General features: G+C 39.7%; 2 protein-coding genes across 5 annotated transcripts in view; one reads left to right on the top strand and one right to left on the bottom strand.

Annotated features, from left to right (window-relative positions):
• Positions 1-5,104, bottom strand: part of GPR137C (G protein-coupled receptor 137C) — a 67,746-nt gene extending 62,642 nt beyond the window's left edge. Inside the window, exon 1 of the mRNA XM_032405120.1 lies at positions 4,615-5,104. Coding sequence (XP_032261011.1) covers positions 4,615-5,028 — 414 coding nt within the window. The 5' untranslated portion in view covers positions 5,029-5,104. The remainder of the gene's footprint in view (positions 1-4,614) is intronic.
• Positions 5,105-5,643: 539 nt separating this feature from the next.
• TXNDC16 (thioredoxin domain containing 16) overlaps positions 5,644-20,148 on the top strand; it is a 125,079-nt gene continuing 110,574 nt past the window's right edge. Inside the window, exons 1-4 of one of the 4 annotated variants that reach the window (XM_032405118.1) lie at positions 5,644-5,842; positions 15,737-15,852; positions 16,677-16,979; positions 18,154-18,236. In XM_032405118.1, coding sequence (XP_032261009.1) covers positions 16,817-16,979; positions 18,154-18,236 — 246 coding nt within the window. In that variant the 5' untranslated portion in view covers positions 5,644-5,842; positions 15,737-15,852; positions 16,677-16,816. Of the gene's footprint in view, positions 5,871-8,264; positions 8,288-15,736; positions 15,853-16,676; positions 16,980-18,153; positions 18,237-20,148 lie in introns of those variants that run through there. The other 3 variants (XM_032405119.1, XM_032405116.1, XM_032405117.1) reach the window with 3 other exon arrangements.

Genomic DNA, 20,148 nt, shown 5'->3' with positions numbered 1-20,148 from the left:
ATGAAGTCTCTGATCAGACTTCACCACAGGTATTGCCTCCAATGTCACCTTCCCAGACCCCCAACACATAAAATTTAAAATCCAGCCTTTAAGCCAGCAGGAAGCAGCTAATAACCACTCCTAACCCCAAGACAAATATCTGTGGGGTACTTTATCATTCTGCATTCACTTCTTTCTTGTGTGTGTGGTTTCTTGCCTCTGAGGAATTTCCTCACTTACTAGCTCAATCATTCATTGAAAAAGATTAAATACTCTTTGCAGCATTTTAAGGTAGCTTTCTGAATCTCTGTTCAGCCAGATGGCCCGGGTTTCTTCCATAAACTAGGAGCTGAGAGTCAAATGCTGAGAATGAAGGGAGAAGAAAGTCTGCTGGTGAGAGGAAAGGTTTGAAATGGGGGAAAGTGGGAAAGCAAATGAAATAGTAAAGCACTAAATAATAACACGTTGATGGTGTCCAGGGAAGTTCATAAGGATGGATCACTTGATAAGACTTTATAGCCTTTGGCTATATGGTAGCCCTATATCTGATACATATTAGCCCAATAACTGTGGACAAATCACACCCTGTTTGTATCTACCTATATCATGGGGTTTGTGAAAACAAGGGTTATAAAATCCAATATTAAACTAAATCACTATTTCCAGCAAATAATAACTGACTCCTGATGTGAAACTTACTTGTTTTATAGACTTTTCTATTTAATAGAATTTGTTGAAGCCAAATTAGCAAAGACCTAATTACTATGGGTCATTTGCCATGATGTAAAAATAGTATTGCTAAGCAAAACTCAAACATATTCAAGTGGTTTCATTAGTAATACTTTACCTGCGGTAATCAAAATGAACTTTTATCTAATTAAATCATGATAATCTAAGAGAATCGTAGCATTCATACCAATAGGCAATCTTTTAGGCAGAAAATATAAAGATCCCAGAAAGTACACAAATAATTTACCTCAAATGTTCATCAAAATCAAGTTAACCCCCAAATTTTAGATGGCTAAATATTTTCTAGTTTTGGTCTTTTCAAGAATGTCATTCAATAATATATTCACCATTGTTCTAGTTGCTACGAGATAAAAATATAATAAATTAACTTAATCCTTAAGGAGTTTTCATGTTAGGTGGCGAAAATGCTTTTGTGAGAAATCACAGAACATTATAATGACACCCAAGTACATGTAAGTTAAACTACACATTATTGACATATCATCAGTATTTGGAAGAATATATTCATTGTCAGGGACAACGACAGCATCAATGAATGTGAGAGTTAAGATTCTGAATTTAATTTTCCTAGCTGGCATTGTGGTGTTTTGGCATTGTGATTAAGTCACCATATTTATCCTGATTAAACAACTGGCATTCATGTTACAAAACTGTAAGAAAAAATGTCACTATGGGCCTTGAAGATGAACTCATTGATTTTGGCATATATAACAATACTCCAAAGACAGTGTACTCTCAACTCTCATCTTAAGTCCTTTTACTTGTTTCAGTGGTAGGTAGCATAAGTTTTATCAGATAATCTGTTTTAAAGATTGAAGTCTTCTCTGGTAAAAGTACAGGAGTGTGAACCTTTCTCTGGTAAAGTACATGTTCTATTGATCATGCCAAAAAAAGCTCAGTAGGTGTTTTTAGATTAGTGTACAGTGGGCCCCCCCCCCCCCAAGTATCTGCTTCCAGGAGATTAAGTTGAAAAGTCTAATTATTTCAGAAGGGCTACTTCTCCTTATCTCAATTCCACTCAAGTGTAGTCAACAAAAGAGTGATTTAGGCAGTCTTAACTTTTTGAAAACTTAATGAGTTTTAGAAGAACCACCAAAATGCATTCAAAGTAGTAATGGTTGTTTTTCTAACTTTGTTTTTATTCTGCTCCATGGTTTTTTGTAACTAAGTCCTTAAAGTTAGAATATTTTTAATCATAAGAAATGTATGCAACAAATGCTTTAAAGAGGCCAAAAGCAAAATGAAATTGGTATTTAATGATAGATAGTAAAGACAGAGTGATTTGGTAATCAAGAAGTGCAACTATTCAAAACAGATATAGGGCCTTTTAGTGAAAAAAAAAAAAAAATCAAATGTCAGTTTTGTCACCAGATAGATTTTCCTTACCATACTTCTATAATACCAAGAACTCACTGAAAAAGTTTCATTAATTCAGAACGATCAACGGAAAGTATACTTCCAGTTACTTGGAATTGATATAAAAATTTGAATTCAAATACTCTTTTAAATATAGATTCCTCCTGATTTTTTCTAATAATAGGGAAATGACTTCTGGTCAAGATATCTCTCTTTAAACAGTTGAAAATTTGTTCTTTTAAGTACAGTTATGTGTTTTAAAATTGTTAATTTGATTATAAAAAGACAAGCATAGATAATCTAAACTCTTTTTAGGAGCCACTACAAAAGGAAAAAGCTTTAGTCTATCTTCTTTTCAAATGTTTTCTAGGTTTATCGAGTTTTATTGCTTTTTGAAAAATTACATCACACAAAAGATTCATTTAACAGGAAGACTTTTAGACATTTAAATTCTTCCCTTGGAATATCAGCAATTAAAAGTATGAAAACCCAATCTAGATATCATGCAGTTTATGCTGTAGAAGCATACTTTTAGAATTTTGAGCCTAACTATAGATGCTTTTTCTATTGTGATAGTGTTTAGCCACTTTGTGATTACCTCAAGGTGAGAGGTATGACTGGGAGAGGGCACAAGGGAATAACTTGGGGCACCAGAAATGCTGTCTATCTTAATCCGGGTGGTAACATGAGTATACGCATACATAAAATTTCATAGCTGTATCCTTTAGATTTATGCCCTTTATGGCATTACCTTATTTCTCCAAAAAAAGTAAAAAAGAGTGTTTAGCTACTTTATGAAATGCCCACTATTTTACAGGGAATCATTAATATGATTTTATAAGTCAAAATGTATAGGGGAAAAACAAATTATCTGATGCTCATGGCTTAAGGATTGCTAGTCACTTTCAGGTAAATTATGTCTGAAGCTAGATTTAAGCTTCAGTAATGAGAGGTCACTGGTATTCTATCAGAAATGGTGTCAGGAAGAATATGATGTATCAATTTAACTATAAAGGACCGAAGTGTTATGACAGCTTTAACAACAACTAGAAGATGAGAGCATCATCAAATAAGTGACATGACTATGGCATGATTATTTGGCTTATGATTGCCCATGTTTTTTTTTATTTTTGCTTTTCACTGTTTGGGTTTTGTCTTGTATTGCTTGGACTTCCAAAGGATGGGGAAAGAAAAGAATTCAAGTTAAATTAGTTTTGTTACTTATTTTCAACTGTTGTTTTTAATGTGGTAAAAAGCTGAAGTTATGACTGTAATTTTAAAATTATGCATTCTACTTTCCATCTATTGTGGGAGAAGAGTTGATTTACGCAGAAAATATAAACAATCTGCCTCAAATGTTTTTTTTTACTTTTGCTCAGAACTATGTTAATTCTCATCACCTCCAAAAGCCTTTGAGAGGATTAGCTGCATAGACCAATATTGTTCTATATTAGTCAGTATTAAGCATATGATGTCACCTTGTTTCCTCCCCTCCTCAAGCTTTTTTTTTTTTTTGGTGGGGGGAGGGGGGAGGGAGAGTTTTTGGGCAATTCTCAAAATTCTGTGGCTTAAATACCACTAGCTGACACACTTGATTGACAACCTTACACTCTCAAACCTGTTTGAAATGGGTCAAATACCTAAGCGCTGCAGAACAATGCAATCCAACCAGCAATTCCCCATAAAAGAGAAAGGGGGTGTGATTAGGTTCCAGCTATTAAGCAAGTTATTGCAAAAACAGTTTAGTGGTTTGTTTCTGCAATAGTCACAGGTTAAGCTAGTATTTTCTATCTTAATTAGCTCCAAAAAAAAAAAAAAAACAACCCACAAAAAAACCAAAAAACCAAACCACTAGGCTGTAAGAGGTAGGATAAATAGCTAAAGCTTGGAGCAAGTGGGGCAAACATTAAGAGCTTTATGGAGGTCTTTATATTGACCCTCGGCTTTGGTTATTGATCATTAACCCTGCTGGGGAACTATCGAACGGAATTTGTGTGAGGCTTATTGAGCCACAGGAAAGGAGATGCAGGAGGGAATATAAGCTTCTAATAAAAGAAACGCAGCAACAATAGCAGAGGAACAGCTCTGCCTGGTGACGTAATGGCTGGCAGCAGTCCAGCTTCAGCAGAGCTGCTGCTACCTCAGCATCCAACCTCTCTCAACACAGTCCAGCTTCGGCAGAGCTACCGGGGCTCCTACTTCTTGCGATGCCACTTTGTTGGTGCCACCAACACCTTACCTTGGAGGGCCAAAACACCGAACAAAGGGTGGTCCTGTTGTAAGTTGTCAGAACCCACACTCTCACTCACTCAACCCCGCCAGTCTCTCAGGAACCGAGTCTATCCGCCGCTTAAGTTTAGGGCGAGCACACTGGCGCACACTCCAGGCGTGCCTCAGTTTCCCCAAGCTGCTCTCGGGTCCGCCTCGAACTGCCCGGCCCCCCCTCCCCCCCGCCCAGTCCTCAGCCCGAGTTGATCGCGGCAGCCCCGCTCACCCGCCCGGCCCCGCATGCCGGTCCTCCCGCCTTACCTCCGCCAGGTAGAGGTTGAGGAGACAGAGCGTGGAGAACTGGAGACAGGAGGGGAAGCAGTAGAGCAGCCAGTGGGGGAAGAAGTGCAGGTGAGCGGGCGGCCGGAGCAGGGGCAGGGAGCCGCTGAGCGAGAAGGCGGCGGAGAAGAGGGTGGTCCTGAGCGCTGCCCACAGGAGACAGAGGAAGAGGCAGAGGCTCTGGTAACTCAGCCGCCGCTCCCGGTACAGGAGCAGCCGCCACAGCTGCAGGTAGGCAAAGGCGAAGAGCGCGGCGTAGAGCAGGGCGTGCAGGATGCTCAGCGCCAACTGCACCGAGCCCGGCACCGCGGCGCCTGAGGCGGCAGCGACGGCGCCTCCGCCTCCGGGCGTCGAGGGCTCGCGGCCGGCCGCCGGACCCGGCACGGACACCCTCATGAGGGGGCTGGGGGGCCGGTAAGAGAGCGCGGGAAGGAAGGGGCCGGACTCGGAGCCGCCGTCGAGGGGGAGAAAGATTTCCCCCTTACCCCCCACCCACCCCAACCTCCAACCCCAGGAAGCGCCGTGACAGGACCCGGAGCCCCGCGCAGAGCAGCCGCGGCTCCCCGGACCCCGCCTCCTCTCCCCGCCCCCCCCCCCCCCCGGGGGTCTCGGCTCCTCCTGCTGCGGCTCGGCTCGGTAGCTGCAAAAAACAACTCTCGGCTGGAGACAATCAGCTGAGAAAGCCGAGCATTTGAGGCGCTCGCTCCGCACCGTGGACTCGCGCCGATTGGCCCAGGCGGGCACGCCCCCTGCGCGCCGCGCTCGGAAGGCCACGGGCCACAGGACCCGTCGCTCGAAGGCTCCAAGATCTGATTGGGCATCCGCTTTCCCCACTTTCTCCCTCCCCTTCACTCCCCACCCACACTGCCGATTGGCCCAGCAACTGCACGGCCCGCTCGCGCCGGCGGGAGGACTCGGTGGTCGCCTGTCACCTGGGGCGGCTCTCGCTCCGCCTCCTGCGCTTTCCATTGGTTGGAGAGGCCGCACGTAGGGAGCACGAGGAGAGGGAGGAGCCTTGGGGTTGTTTTTTGCTCTGCAGGCCGACTTCGGTGTGCGGTGGCGGCAGCAGGCGCTGAGGGCGGGGGTGCTGCACCCTAGTAGGTAGGCGCCGCGTTTCGCCGCTGCCAGCCAGCGGGGCACGGCCCCGCCTTCTGCCTCTCCTTCACGTGGCGGGGATTGTCGGCCACGGGAACCACCTGGGTTCCTCCGGGTAGGTCTTGCCCGCAGGTCTCGGGCAGGTAGGTGACAGCGCGGGTCCTTCAGTGGAGGGGCTGTGGTTTCTGCCTGCCGGGATGGGGATTCAGCCTGGCGGCCGTCCCCTAGCAAGGGCTGCGCCACTGAGCTCTGGAGTTTGGCTTAAAAGGGGCCTCACCTGCATCCTTCTGAGGGGCGTTTTGCTTTATGAGCCCTTTGTCGGGGAGAGGGGATGGAATGAGGGGGTGAACTGAAGCTTTAAGCAAAATTCTTCCTCGGGAAATGTCTCTTAGAGGAGTGATATTAGGATGAGATGGATGTCCACAGGAGACGTGAATAGGGGGGATGTGGGTCTTTGAAACTTAGAATTTGGAAGGATGCTCTGGGCACAAGTTTAGGGAAAAAGGCAGAAACAGAACTGTAAGTCTGATGAATGTCTAGGGAGTTTGTACTCCTTAAATTCCGTATGTATTCATTCCTTCAAGCCTTAGTCCTGTATTTGGTGGATGGTGGCGCTCTTCTTGAGGCTCAGAAAGGTACAAAACAAATGCTATATTGTGTTATTGCTGTAAATAAGCGAGGAATAGATCTTCCAACGTATATTGGACTGACGACATTTGCTCAGTAGTGCAAACTGATGAGAAAACAATTTGTGTTCTCCTTAGAGTGAGTGGCACATCACAAATTCAGTATCCTTTTGAAAGACACTGCTACATTTACTGGTGCAACTAAGACTCAGCCTTTGGTAACTCACCATCCTTTGTCCTAATGCTTTGTGTTAAGAGTTTTGCTACCTTCTTTGCTAGCTAAGTGATCCACAGGGAACATTAAAGTCTATTTTGTACTCCAGATTCTGGGACAGTGGTTCACCCAGGTACCAGATACTCATGTGTTTTGGATTCTTTATAGGTATATTGACAAACTGATGTTTAGGCCTGGCACAGTTATGTGGATCTCTCAGATGAAACATTCAGCTGAGCAGGGTGTACGGTGCAGCCTAGAGCAGAGTACAACTTGTTGAAAGAAGTTAATAGGTCTGAGTTAAGCAGTTATGTGCTTAAGCTTGTAAATTTTTTTAAAGGGAAATTATTATTCTTTTAAAAAAATATTTTATTTATTTGAGAGAGCAGGTACGAGCGCAAGGGAGAGGGAGGAGTAGACTTCCCGGTGAGCGGGGATCCTGATGTGGGACTCTATCCCAGGACCTGGGGATCAGGACCTGAGCCTAAGGCAGATGCTTAATCGACTGAGCCACCCAGGGGCCTGTTAAGCTTGTAAATTAAGCATGAACTCAGAGTTCTGTGATTTTAGGCACTCATAAAATGAGGGGAACCTCCTGTTCCCTGACATGCCTATTTTTGTATCTTCCATAATGATGACGTACATGTTTCAGTTCACGAATAGACTTTCACCATGAACTGGTTTTTCTTTTTCTCCTATATTCTCTACTCAAAGTTATGGTAAACAACATCTGGATAGTACCCATACTAGTTTTAGGTCTTTGCTTGTGAAATTTCTTATTTCAGAGCAGTCCAGATGGCTGTCTCTTTTCCTCTTCCTGTTTTGGGGGTACATGAAGGGTGCAGATAGAGGATTTTGCCCCAACTGCCTTGAAGGAGCTCTGAAGTAGAGAGATGTTGACTCCTTTTATTGCTTCCATTGAGTCTTAAATGAAACTTTGATGATATCTAGCCAACATTTTATTTGAAGCTTGTTCAGTGAGCAGGTTTTTTCCAGTAGCAGCATTAAACTATAAGCTAATTTTTGCCAGAATGTTCTTACAAGAAGTTTGTAAGCATTATATGCCCCATTTGTTGCAAAATATGAAATGTGTCTTTTCCCTGAGAATGATGCCCACAGAACTTGGTATAATTTGTTTAATGTTTGCAGTTGTTAATTTCCTCTTTTTCTTGAGAGAGAAAACTTTTAGTTTTATGGTTAATCATAAGGGAAATTTAAGCCTATAAAGGGACGCTAACCAAGGTCTTCTAGAAAAGCTTGCTGCTTGATATTCTAAAATTTGAAATGTGTCCAAATGCACAGTGGTTGAATATTGTTGTTCTAGGAGGGTACATTACTCCAGCACAATGGTCTTTCAAACATTTAAAAGCAGAACTATTTGCCAAGTATTATTATAAACAGGACCCAGTTCCAAAATGGGATTGTTCTAACTGTAGAGAGTCACCAGCTGCTCCAGCTGTGGAACAAATGAAGGCAGATCCTTTCCCCTCCCCTCACTAGCAGGAAGATGAATGTTTTTCTGTTGAAATTCTTTCTCCTCATTGCCCTCTGGGGACTCTCTCTGTATTTTGGTGCTAAGCAAAATTTTGTTGCTTTTTTTTTTTTTTTTAAGTTGGCTCCACGCCCAGCGTGGAGCCCAATGCAGGGCCAAACCCACGACCCTGACATCAAGACCTGAGCTGAGATCAAGAGTTGACACTTAACCAGCTGAGCCACCCAGGTGCCCCCAAATTTTGTTGCATTTTATTTAGTGTTTTGTTTGCAAGCTTTAACCCTTTTTATACTACTGCCTTATTGTTCCAACTCACAGTGTTTGTCACCTTGTATTTGTCCTTAGTTAAATGTCACATATTTTTTCCAACTTTTTTTTTTTTAAAGTAGTTTCCACACCCACCATGGGGCCTAATGTGGGGCTTAAACTCATGACCCTGAGATCAAGACCTGAGCTGAGGTCAAGAGTTGGATGCTTAACCGACTGAGCCACGCAGGTGCCCCTACCAACTTTTAAATGACCTTTGCAGGCATACTTGTTTAGAGTTTAGGGGTGAAGCAAAAGTTACATCTTGCATACTACCTCTGATTAGTGCTGACAGGAGCATCTATCAAATTGAGGGCCCCCTCCAGGCTCAAAGGGTATGAGTCTGCATGTAGTTGGGAGATGTATGTGTGTAGTATTGGCAAACATTTGCCTATGACTTCCTTCTTTTGGTATTGGCACCCTGTTGTGGTTACAGTCAGTAGCATTTGAAAGAGTCTTCTTCACTTTTAGAATTGTTCTACAGTGAAATTGGGTCAATTTCCTGTGAATTCTTTCATAGTTACTGCTTTGAAAATCCAGTATAAAGGGGCGCCTGGGTGGCTCAGTCGTTAAGCGTCTCCCTTCAGCTCAGGTCATAATCCCAGAGTCCCAGAATCGCACCCCGCATTTGGGCTCCCTGCTCTGTGGGAAGCCTGCTTCTCCCTCTCCCACTCCCCCTGCTTGTGTTCTCTTTCTCGCTGTCTCTCTGTCAAATAAATAAGTAAAATATTAAAAAAAAAAAAAAGAAAATCCTGTATATGTATTTATGTTCAAGTCACTCTCCTCTTAGCTGTTATTAAAACCAATAAGTCTAGGGACGCCTGGGTGGCTCAGTCGGTTAAGCGTCTGCCTTCGGCTCAGGTCATGATCTCAGGGTCTTGGGATCGAGTCCCGCATCAGGCTCCCTGCTCACCAGGGAGTCTGTTTCTCCCTCTCCCTCTGTCTCTTCCCCCTGCTCATGCTCTCTCTCTCAAATAAATAAATAAAATCTTAAAATAAATAAATAAATAAATAAAACCCCAATAAGTCTAGACTGGGTTATACTGTAATAACAACCCCCAAACTTAAGAGATTTAACACAATGATGTTTGTTTAATTTATGTTCACTCTGGGTTAGCTGGGAGCTTTGCCCCATGTTGTCCTCTTTCTGAGACTTGGTTTAACAGAGAAGGCCTCATTTTGAGTGTTGTCATTCATCATAGCAGAAGAAAAATGTGTCGTGAGTCATGAAAATATATTGACTGTGAAAAAACTCCAGGAAGTTACATATGTCACTGCACATTTCATTGGCCAAATCAAGTCATGGCTATACCTAATTCAAGGAAGTGGGGAAGTACACATGTGTAGAGAACTAGAAACATTTGAAGTGTCCACCCTTTTTCTGAACAGGTATTCTCCTTCTTACATATAGTTCATCCTTGGCCCTTCCCAGTGGACATAACCCCCAAATCCCATCCAGTCATTGTTTCAAGCTCAAAGTCCAGGATCTCTGAGTAATTCCCAGTAATGCTAATCTCTTATCAGTCTGGACATTATAAGTTATCTGTTTCCCACCCCCAGTTGAATACATAGGGTAGTGTCGGGACAAATATGTATAAGTGTTCCCATTTGGGGAGGGGAAGAATGGAAGACACACACCAGACTCGAGACTGTAGGAACTCTGAAATCTCACTGGGCAGATATTGCTAGGGCTCTTGTTCTGTTCACTGGGTTCTCCAGGTCAGTGGTTTTCAAACTGTCTGTCATGAATGACCAGAGTTTTTTTTTTTTTAATTCTTAATGATTCAAATCTAAATTTGAATTTTTCTTAACTACAATAAAAATGAATTATAACAAAAATGGAAGAAAACACTTTTCAAATGACAAGCCCAATTTTAAAATTTTTAGATTCAACAGACAGAAAATTATTGTATAAAATGAGCTATAACAGCTTTTTGACATTTACACTCAATGTCTGTGTTTATCTCATTATTATAGACCAGTAACAAACAGTTCATATTCTGGCACATTCCCTAGGGCATAGTTCTCCATGGTCTTTGGCTTTACTCTGCAGCAGGTCCTTCCATTTTTATTATCCTTGGCTACATCTGAAGTTGGCTTTCGAGAATATGGCCTCTTCCCATGGCTGAGCAGTTTTGTCAGCTTGCTTCCTGATAATAGAAGGGTGGGTGCTAAAGGACTGTTTAAGTTTTAAACCGCTAGTCTCTTGGATGGTGGTGGTTCTTTGAATACCTTTCTTTGAATACCTCGTTAAACATAACCAACAGCAGCTATTGCTCAGTGCTCATCTTCTGTCTACCAGCCTCTTCTGTTAGGGCCATAAATACATTCATTAGCCACACAAGTCTGGGTACATGCTCATTATAAATTCATTAGGTGTGTGTCACCTCCAGATTATTGTAGTGACCGTTTTGTCAAATGTTTTGTCACTCCTTAATGTGGATTGCCAAGCTCCAGTCTCTGATGAAAGTTTCCCTGATTAGGCCCTGAACAGTCTTTGCTCTTTGGCCTCTGAGCCAGTGTTTGGGGTTCTTGTTAAGGTAGCACCTTGTTCTAGTGTGTATGCCAGTGAAGATAAACTAGATTATGCTGCCATAATAACCCCTCAAATCTCAGTGGCTTAGGACAATAAGGTTTATTTCCCCGCATGTCACATTCTCATTGCATATCAGTGAGGGTTCTCTGTGTTGTGCTCATTCTGGGACTCATGCTGAGGAGTAGCCACCAACTGAGCATTTTTAATGACTGCGAGAGAAGAAAGTAAGTCCTGCTCTACCACAGACTAGCTGTTAAACTGTTGCCCGAACAAGACATGGCACTTTTGCTTACATTTTATTGGCCAGAGTAAGTCACCCAGTGGCCACAACCAATTCACTAGAGGTGGGAAGTGCAGGAAGTTAAGTGTAATCCAACCTTCTGCAGGAGAACTGGAACTATTTACCCCATACCAATGAACTACTACGCCAAAGTACCAAGGTTACATTTCTCCCAAGGTACTCATCTCTTTGTTGATATTTAGATGTTGTGTGTGTGTGTTTTTTTTAAGATTTTTATTTATTTGTTTTTGCAAGAGAGGGGGAGGATAGGGGGTGAGGGAGAAGCAGACTCCCCGCTGAGCAGGGAGCCCAATGCAGGACTCAAGCCCAATGCGGGACTTGATCCCAGGACCTTGAGATCATGACCTGAGCCGAAAGTAGATGGATGCTTAACCAACTGAGCCACCCAGGCACCCGATATTTAGATTTTGAATCATTAAGTATCATTTTCATTCTATTTTCTACTTACTGGAGAAAAAGAGTCACCGAGTACCTTCTGTATCTTTGTTTTTACTCTGTTCTCACTGGTATTCTCATTCCCCTACCCTTTCCCATTCATACTTCCCTTCTCTTTGGTTTAAAGACATTTTTATATGGAGAACATGTCTCTGGGCAAGTGTATTTTATTTTCCATGCATGTGAAATGAACATTCTTCTTTGGCCCCACAGGGATAGGTTGAATTAATATGCATAGACGCTATGGAAAATTTGATTACATACAAGTAATTTTAATTTTTAATTTTCATTTGTATTATTTTTTTAGATTTTTAAAAAATTTTTTATTATTTGAGAGCGAGAATGAGAGAGAGAGCACGAGGGGGGGAGGGTGAAAGGGAGAAGCAGATTCCCCGCTGAGCAGGGAGCCCGATGCAGGACTCGAGCCTGGCATTATGGGATCATGACCCAAGTGGAAGGCAGTCGCTTAACCAACTTAGCCAGCCCCATTTGTATTATTTTAATTCCAGTGTAATCAACATACACTGTTGTGTTAGTTTCAGGTATACAATATAGCAATTCAATTTCATATATTACTCAGTGCTCATCAAGAGAAGTGTACTCCTTTTTTTTTTTTTTTTAAAGATTTATTTATTTATTTTAAAGAGAGAGCACGGGCGCGCACGTGAGCTTGGGGAAGGGCAGAGGGAGAGGGAGAGGAAGAAGCCTTAAGCAGATTACCTGCTTAGCATGGAGCCCGTGGCAAGGCTAGATACCAGGACCCTGAGATCTCAACCTGAAACAAAACTAAGAGTTGGACACTCAACCGACTGATCCATCCAGGTGCCCCAAGAGAAGTGTACTCTTAATCCCCTTCACCTGTTTTACCCATCCCCCTCAACCCACCTCCCCTCTGGTAACCCTCTGTTCTCTATAGTTAAGAGTCTGTTTTTTGGTTTGTATCTCTCTCTTTTTTTAATTTATTTGTTTTGTTTAATTTCCACATTTGAGTGAAATCATATGGTATTTGTCTTTCTCTTATTTCACTTAGCATTATACCTTCTAGATCCATCCATGTTGTTGCAAATGACAGGATTTCATTCTTTTTTATGGCTGAATAATTTATTGTGTATATTCTACAACTTCTTTATCCTTTTATCTAATCATGGACACTTAGGCCGCTTCCATAGTTTGGCTATTGCAAGTAATGCTGCAATAAGCATAAATGTATGTAAATCATTTTGAATTAATGTTTTTGTATTCTTTGGGTAAATACCCAGTAGTGCAATTTTTGGATCATAGGGTAGTTATATTTGTAATTTTGGGGGGAACTTCCATACTGTTTTCCACAGTGGCTGTACCAGTTTGCACTCCCACCAACAGTGCATGAGGGTTCCTTTTTCTCCACATCCTCACCAACGCTTTGTTTCTTGAGCTTTTGATTTTAGCCATTCTGATAGGTGCAAGGTGATATCTCATTGTGATTTTGATTTGCATTTTCCTGATGATGAGTGATGTTGAGCATATTTTCATGTGTCTGTCGGCCATCTGTTTGTCATCTTTGGAGAAATGTTTGTTCTTGTCTTGTGCCCATTTTTAAATTGGATTACTTGGTTTTTTTTTTGATGTTGAGTTGTATAAGTTCTTTATATATTTTGGATTTTAACACTTCTTTGGATACGTCATTTGCAGATATCTTCTCCCATTCAGTAGATTGTCTTTTAGTTTTTTGGTTGTTTCCTTTGTTGTGCAGAGCTTTTTATTTTGACGTAGTCCAAATAGAATGACTTTAACTTTTAAAATCAAAATGAAAAGGTACACTATTTAAAGAGTCAGATGGTTCTACGTAAGACTCCAAAAGTCCCCTTGGTATCTTCCTCCTCCAATTTCTTATTCCTTAGAGGCAATTATTTAAATCGCTCCCTGTTTCTTTTGGCACTGATTTTCCTATTTCTAATAAACTTGGCTTTTGGTGTTGTGAAAGCGAAGATTTAGCTCTCTTTTATTCCTCTTCCCACCCTGACTTTGTGTTTCCTTAATTTCTGTCTCCCCATCCTCTGAACTGTGGTTGTCTTGAATTTGGTTAAATCATTATTCAGTGTTTATTTTATTATAACCATGTAAACTATTTCTGGCTGACCTGTGCAATATTCTCTGCTTTAAGTAATTCCTTAAATAATCAAATTTATCAAAGATGGAACAAACTGCAAAGGTTATAGATACTAATGAGTTCCTGTCCCTGAAAGTATGTATGTGAGAATAATCACCAACATCTCTAATTAACCAAATGCATAGTGCTTCCACATCTATAATTTCATTTGTCCAATGAGATAGGTGTGGGAAAACTATTCTAGCACTGAATGTGCAGTTAGACCTTTTGCTGCTACAAAATTCATTCTATGGGAAAAGAATCATATGTTAACCCTACTGTCCAATTTAGTGTTAAAATAACTGAATTGTAACCACAAGCCCAGGAAAAATTATATTTATACTTGAATTGTTCAAATATACTTTTATTTAAAAGTTTTATCTTTTCATTGTGTTTTAGTTATTTCATATAGTAACAGATATTATATAGTTATTCCCTTAGCCTCAGGATGCATGCATTTCCCACCCCGCCCAATAGAGAAAATATTGAATGACCTATTTTAAACCATTCCCATTAATATAAGTGGCTTTAAAATACACTGGTTTAAAATGGCTATAATGTGGGGCGCCTGGGTGGCTCAGATGGTTGGGCATCTGCCTTCAGCTCAGGTCATGATCCCAGGGTCCTGGGATCAAGCCCCACGTCCGGCTCCTGGCTTGGCGGGGAGCCTGCTACTCCCTCTCCTCTGCCTCTCCCCCTGCTCATGCTCTCTCTCTCTCTCTGTATCTCTGTGTTTCGGATGAATAAATAAAATCTTAAAAAAAAATAAAAATAAATAAAATGGCTATAATGTGTAATCAGTGTTAATATCAAGGATACTCCTTAATTATATCATTAAAAATACCACTCAGAGTCCTCACTCATTCTACTTGAGTTTTTGAACTCTTGGTTCATTATTAAATATCAGTGGCAGATTTGTTCACTGATATAAATTAACTCTAATGAAAATAATGTTAAGTAATTGATGAGTAATTAGCTTTTTTTTTTTTTTAGGAATACCTGCTTTAAAAATTTTTTTTAAATTTAAATTCAATTAATTAACGTATAATGTATTATTTGTTTCAGGGGTACAGGTCTGTGATTCATTAATCTTATATAATACACAGTGCTCATTACAACACATACCCTCCCCAGTGTCCATCACCCAGTTACCCCACTTCACCACCCCCTCCCCTTCAGCAACCCTCAGTTTGTTTCCTAAGATTAAGAGTCTCTTATGGTTTGTCTCCCTCTCTGGTTTTGTCTTGTGTCATTTTTTTTCTCTCTTCCCCCATGATCTGCAGCCATCAAAAAAAATGAAGTCTTGCCATATGCAACAACATGGATGGAACTAGAGGGTATTATTCTAAGTGAAATAAGTCAATCAGAGAAAAGACAATTACCATGTGATCTCACTCATATGTGGAATTTAAGAAACAAGGCATAGGATCATAGGAATACCTGCTTCTTAAGGAGAGAAATTATAGGCTTACTGATAAGATTGAAAGAGCAAAGTAGGGCTGCTTGGGTGGCTCAGTTGGTTAAGCATCTGCCTTTGGCTCAGGTCATGATCCTAGAGTCCTGGCTCCTTGCTCAGCTGGGAGCCTGCTTCTCCCTCTGCTGCTCCCCCTGCTTGTGCATGCTCTCTCTCTCTCTCTCTCTCTCTCTGACAAATAAATAAGTAAAATCTTAAAAAAAGAAAGAGCGAAGTAAATATCCAATTTAGTGTAATTGTCCCTAAGTTTTTCATTCTTTTATCATTTTATTCTTTACTGAGAAAGTCTACCCCTCTTCTTATGAGTAATTTTTAGCTATTTTTTTTCTGTCTCTTGTTTTGAGGTAGTGATCCTTTGTTTGAAAGGTAAGGGTTCTATTTGAAATTAAAAAAAAATTAAAATTCTCACCTATGCTTGTGGGTGTATCTTTACCTTCTAGAAGTATGATATATTTATGTTACACTAATTTTCCCAAACTATCTTTTTTTAAACTTAGGTAGTATAGATCATCAGTAGAGAAACTTCCTGAAAGAAGAAATTGTTCAAGAGAAATTTGAAGGTAGCAAAATAGAAGACAAAGAATTGACAACAGATGCAGAGGATAGCATAGAAGTAAGTACAGCTTGAAAGAAGCTGAGAGGAGGGTATCTAAAACAAATCTGAGTTCAGAAGATAGAGTTGAATTAAAATATGGGTTGAAAAAGAGGCTTGAATTTCTAAACTGTATAAATAAGTCTAAGTCATGTATTAAAAGTATATTTAGAAGGAATGTTCTTTATTTTTATTTTTATTTTTTTTAAAGATTTTATTTATTTATTTGACAGAGAGAGACATAGCGAGAGAGGGAACACAAGCAGGGGGAGTGGGAGAGGGAGAAGCAGGCTTCCTGCTGAGCAGGGAGCCCAATGAGGGGCTCGATCCCAGGACCCTGGGATCATGACCTGAGCCGAAGGCAGACGCTTAACGACTGAGCCACCCAGGCGCCCCAGAAGGAATGTTCTTTAAATAGTTTTAATTGCTAGCTTCTAGGGAATTTAAAGTAAAAAGAATGTAGACATAGTAGATATAGATTTTGGATGTCTCACTCCCATTTAATGGTATTAAATAACTGAGTATTGATTGTAAATCTGCTCTAGGTAGAGAAAGATAAAATGCCCAGTTTAAAACAAGGATTAAATAATGTTTGAGAATTAATTTTAGAACCCTTAAAAATGACAATTAGCTTAACATACTCTAGTAAATACCTATTAAACTTAAAATATTTCATGTTGCTTTTTCTAGATATCTTTTATATCTTTTGCAAGTATCAAAAATCAGTAGTATTATTAAATCAATGTCATTTTATGTCATCCCTCTCAAATATTTACTAGAGGGAAATAGGAAAGTACAGGCAAAATCAAATATATAAGTAATGCCTTATATTATTCTTTTTGCAGATTTTACTTCATTCATTTAACAAATTTATTCAGCAAAACTTTGTTGAACACCTATTCTTGCTAGGTATTATCCTAGGCAACAGAACCACAGCACTGAACAAAACAGACGAAAATCTCCTGCCCATGTACAACTACAGCTGATGATGTCTTTCAGTTTCAATATATTTAGAGTTGGCATCTCTTTTGTTATGATGTGCGTTTTTTATAAGTCAGCAGTAGACTCTCTATCAGAACTGAGTCCTCAGAAATATTTCAGTACATTGCAACCAGGAAAAGCCTCCTTAGCTTATTTTTGTCAAGCTGGTAAGTATTTTTTATATTCTACATTATTTTTGTGATGTTTCTATTGCTATTTAATCAGTATTCTCAGTGGGAATTTATTGTCACGATTAGTATTATGTGCTATAAAGCTGCTACTAAAATATGTCTGCCTGAGTTTAAATCCTGATTGTGCCACTGTATGATTTTGATCAAGTCACTTAGCCTCTCTGTTTTTGTTGTCATCCATAATGAGGAAATAATATTTGCTTTGTAAATTTGTTGTGAGGATTAAATGAATTTACTCATGTTACTAGTCCATAGTAAATACTAGATAAGAATTAGTGAATAACATCTGAATTTCATCTAGTCATTTCTGAAAGTATACTTTTTGGTATTTTTAGTGAACAAATATTTAAAAGTGTTTTAAAACTTTAAACGAAGTATCAGTAGTTCTTTTGTTTAATACTCTGCTTTAGCTGTACCATTAATTACACTGATTAACCAATTGAACGTAACTAAAAATTGTAATGGTCTCATTAAGTCTTTATCCCTTAAAAAAAACTATTCTTGGAATTAGTAAGTGAAATGAATCCACATTTCTGTTGGCTCTCTTATAATTTTCATTTGAAAATGGTATTTTAAAATCATTTTGAGGGGCGCCTGGGTGGCTCAGTCAGTTAAGTGTTGGACTCTTGATTTCAGCTCAGGTCATGATCTCAGGGTTGTGAGATTGAGCCCCACGATGGGCTCTGTGCTGGGTGTGGAGGCTGCTTGAGATTCTCTTCCTCTCCTGCTGCCTCTCCCCTCACTTGCATGCATTCTCTCTCTCCCTCTCTCTCTCATAAAAAAAAGCTTTAAAATCATTTTGAAAGTTTTGTGCATGCATCCATGTGTGTTGTGTATGTGGTATTAAACTTGGAAAAATAATGCCAAATGTTAGCTTTAAATTAAACATTCTATTCTTGTTTTAGAAATTTTTAAAATTTACTTACAAAGTTAAAATATATCATAAAAACATTAGAAATAAGAATAATGAGGCAATAGGAAATAAGGGTGTAAAAATATATATCTAGGTATGTTTATTTATTGTTTTGTCTACTTGTGGGGCAAACTAATCTATTTCTTCTTCAGTTTGCAGCTTTGGGCTTTAATTTTAAAAATTCATCTTTCCTAAGGAGCAAGCCATAAAACATTCATAAAACATTTCTTATTTTAGATTCTCCAAGAACCTCTGTATTTCTTGAAGAACTGAATGAGGCTGTTAAACCTCTCCAGGACTATGGAATTTCAGTTGCAAAGGTAGAAAGACATTTTTTGTTACTAAATTATTAGTGACAAACACTTTACAATTGTATGACTTAAGGCTGAGTATCTAAATATACTTATGTTTCACACCTTTTCCAGATTGGAAAAATAATTTTTTCTACCTTTTTTTATACGAAAAATCAGAAGCACAGGAAGTTCCAGATTATTGTGTAAATTAGTACATGAAGAAAAAAAGCTGTTCAAAATTCTTTAGCTTAGAACTTAATTTATTTTGCAAACTGTTTTATTGAGGCTATAGTTCAGTTTTCAATCCTATAGTTAAGCTTTGTTGTTTTGCCTGACAAATATATTATAATAGATCTCCACATTCAACTATTTATTTTCTATTAGCACAAACTGAGATACCAAAATTGAGGTAATTGAAGTATTTTTCCTTTTCTATTCTTCTAGGTCTTTATAATTACTTATGTTGCAGTTTTTCCTTTATTTTTAGAACAAAGTCAAAACAACCTAACTTGAAATGACATATTTAATTTTTTTCTCAAAAGAATGTTTAAACTTGTCATTGAGTATTATGGAAAATTTCCACGTGCATCATAGATTAGATAGCTCCATGAGCTTTTCATTTACTTTAATCTTAGAATTTGTACCTCAGAAAATTAAATGATTAAAACCCAGTGATTATTAAATTATCTCAGATTAGTGTCTCCCTGACTTTCTGTGTACATTTATTCTTTCTTAGTTCACTAGCCTTCTACCTCTGAGAGATGGCTGCTGTCCCACTTGGTCCCTGCAGTTAGAGTTCCCAGGGCAGGAATCCTAGAAAGGTTAACTAACCTTGGCTATTAAAGGGAAACTCTTTCTTCTACCCAGAGAACACTTCTGACATCAAATGTGTGAGTTTTCCACACCAATCAGTTCTGACACTAGCTGCCCACTTAGCCCAGATCTCAGAGGTTAAGGGCTCAGTCCTATAAGACTGCCCTCCAGTTCAGATGCCAATCACAAGGAGTGGATTCCCAGGTTACCTACAACTTCTGCCTGACTTGGCTACAAATTGGGGGTTCTTACAGCCATCTCCTTGGGTTCGATAATTTGCTATATAACTAACAGGATTGAAGGAAGACACTTTGTTTACTATTACTGATTTATTATAAATGATAGAGCCCTGGAATAGCCCAAAGGACGAGATGCATAGGGCGAGGTCTGGAAGTCTTGAGCACAGGAGCTTCTGTCCTCTTCTGGTTTGGACTGTGCCACCCTCCTGGTACTTAGATGTGTTCACCACCCTGGAAGCTCTCCAAGACCTATTGTTTAGGGTTTTTATGGGGGTTCCGTTATGTGGACATGATTGATTAAATCTTTGGCTGCTGGTGATTAACTATATCTCCAGCCCTGAGGATAGGAGGTGGGACAGAAAGTTCAACCTTCTAATCATGCCTTGTCCTTTTGGTGAGCAGTCTCCATCTCGAAGCTATATAGGGGCCCCCAGGGATCAGTCACCTCATTAGCATGCAGAAAGATACTCTTAACACTGCAGGGGTTTCCAAGAGTCTTAGAAGCTCTTATATAAGGAACTGGGGTTAAAGACCAAATATTAGAACAAAAGATACTCCTAACACTCCTATCACTCAGGAAATAACAAGGGTTTTAGGAGCCCTGTGTCAGGAACCAGGGGCAAAAACCAATTATCTATTTCTTATTATATCACTGCTTAATACTTTAAAAAAATCTTTTTTTATGTCAATTCTATATGTACCTTTGTTAACTTTAAACAGCTGATTACACTCTAGAATGATAATGGTGCTCATCTTTGAGGAGCTTTTAATAAAATTCTAAAGTTTAGAAATGAAATACTAGGTTGGTAGGAGATTCAAAAGGGATAATCATGCTGTTTATCTAGTAGCTAGTAACTGTGTATCTAGTAACTAGAATAGAATATTAA

The sequence above is a fragment of the Phoca vitulina genome, unplaced genomic scaffold, assembly GCF_004348235.1.
Source record: "Phoca vitulina isolate PV1807 unplaced genomic scaffold, GSC_HSeal_1.0 scaffold7, whole genome shotgun sequence".
Taxonomy (NCBI): Eukaryota; Metazoa; Chordata; class Mammalia; order Carnivora; family Phocidae; genus Phoca; species Phoca vitulina.
The sequence above is the reverse complement of the archived record's forward strand: the minus strand, read 5'-3'. Positions and strand labels throughout refer to the sequence as shown.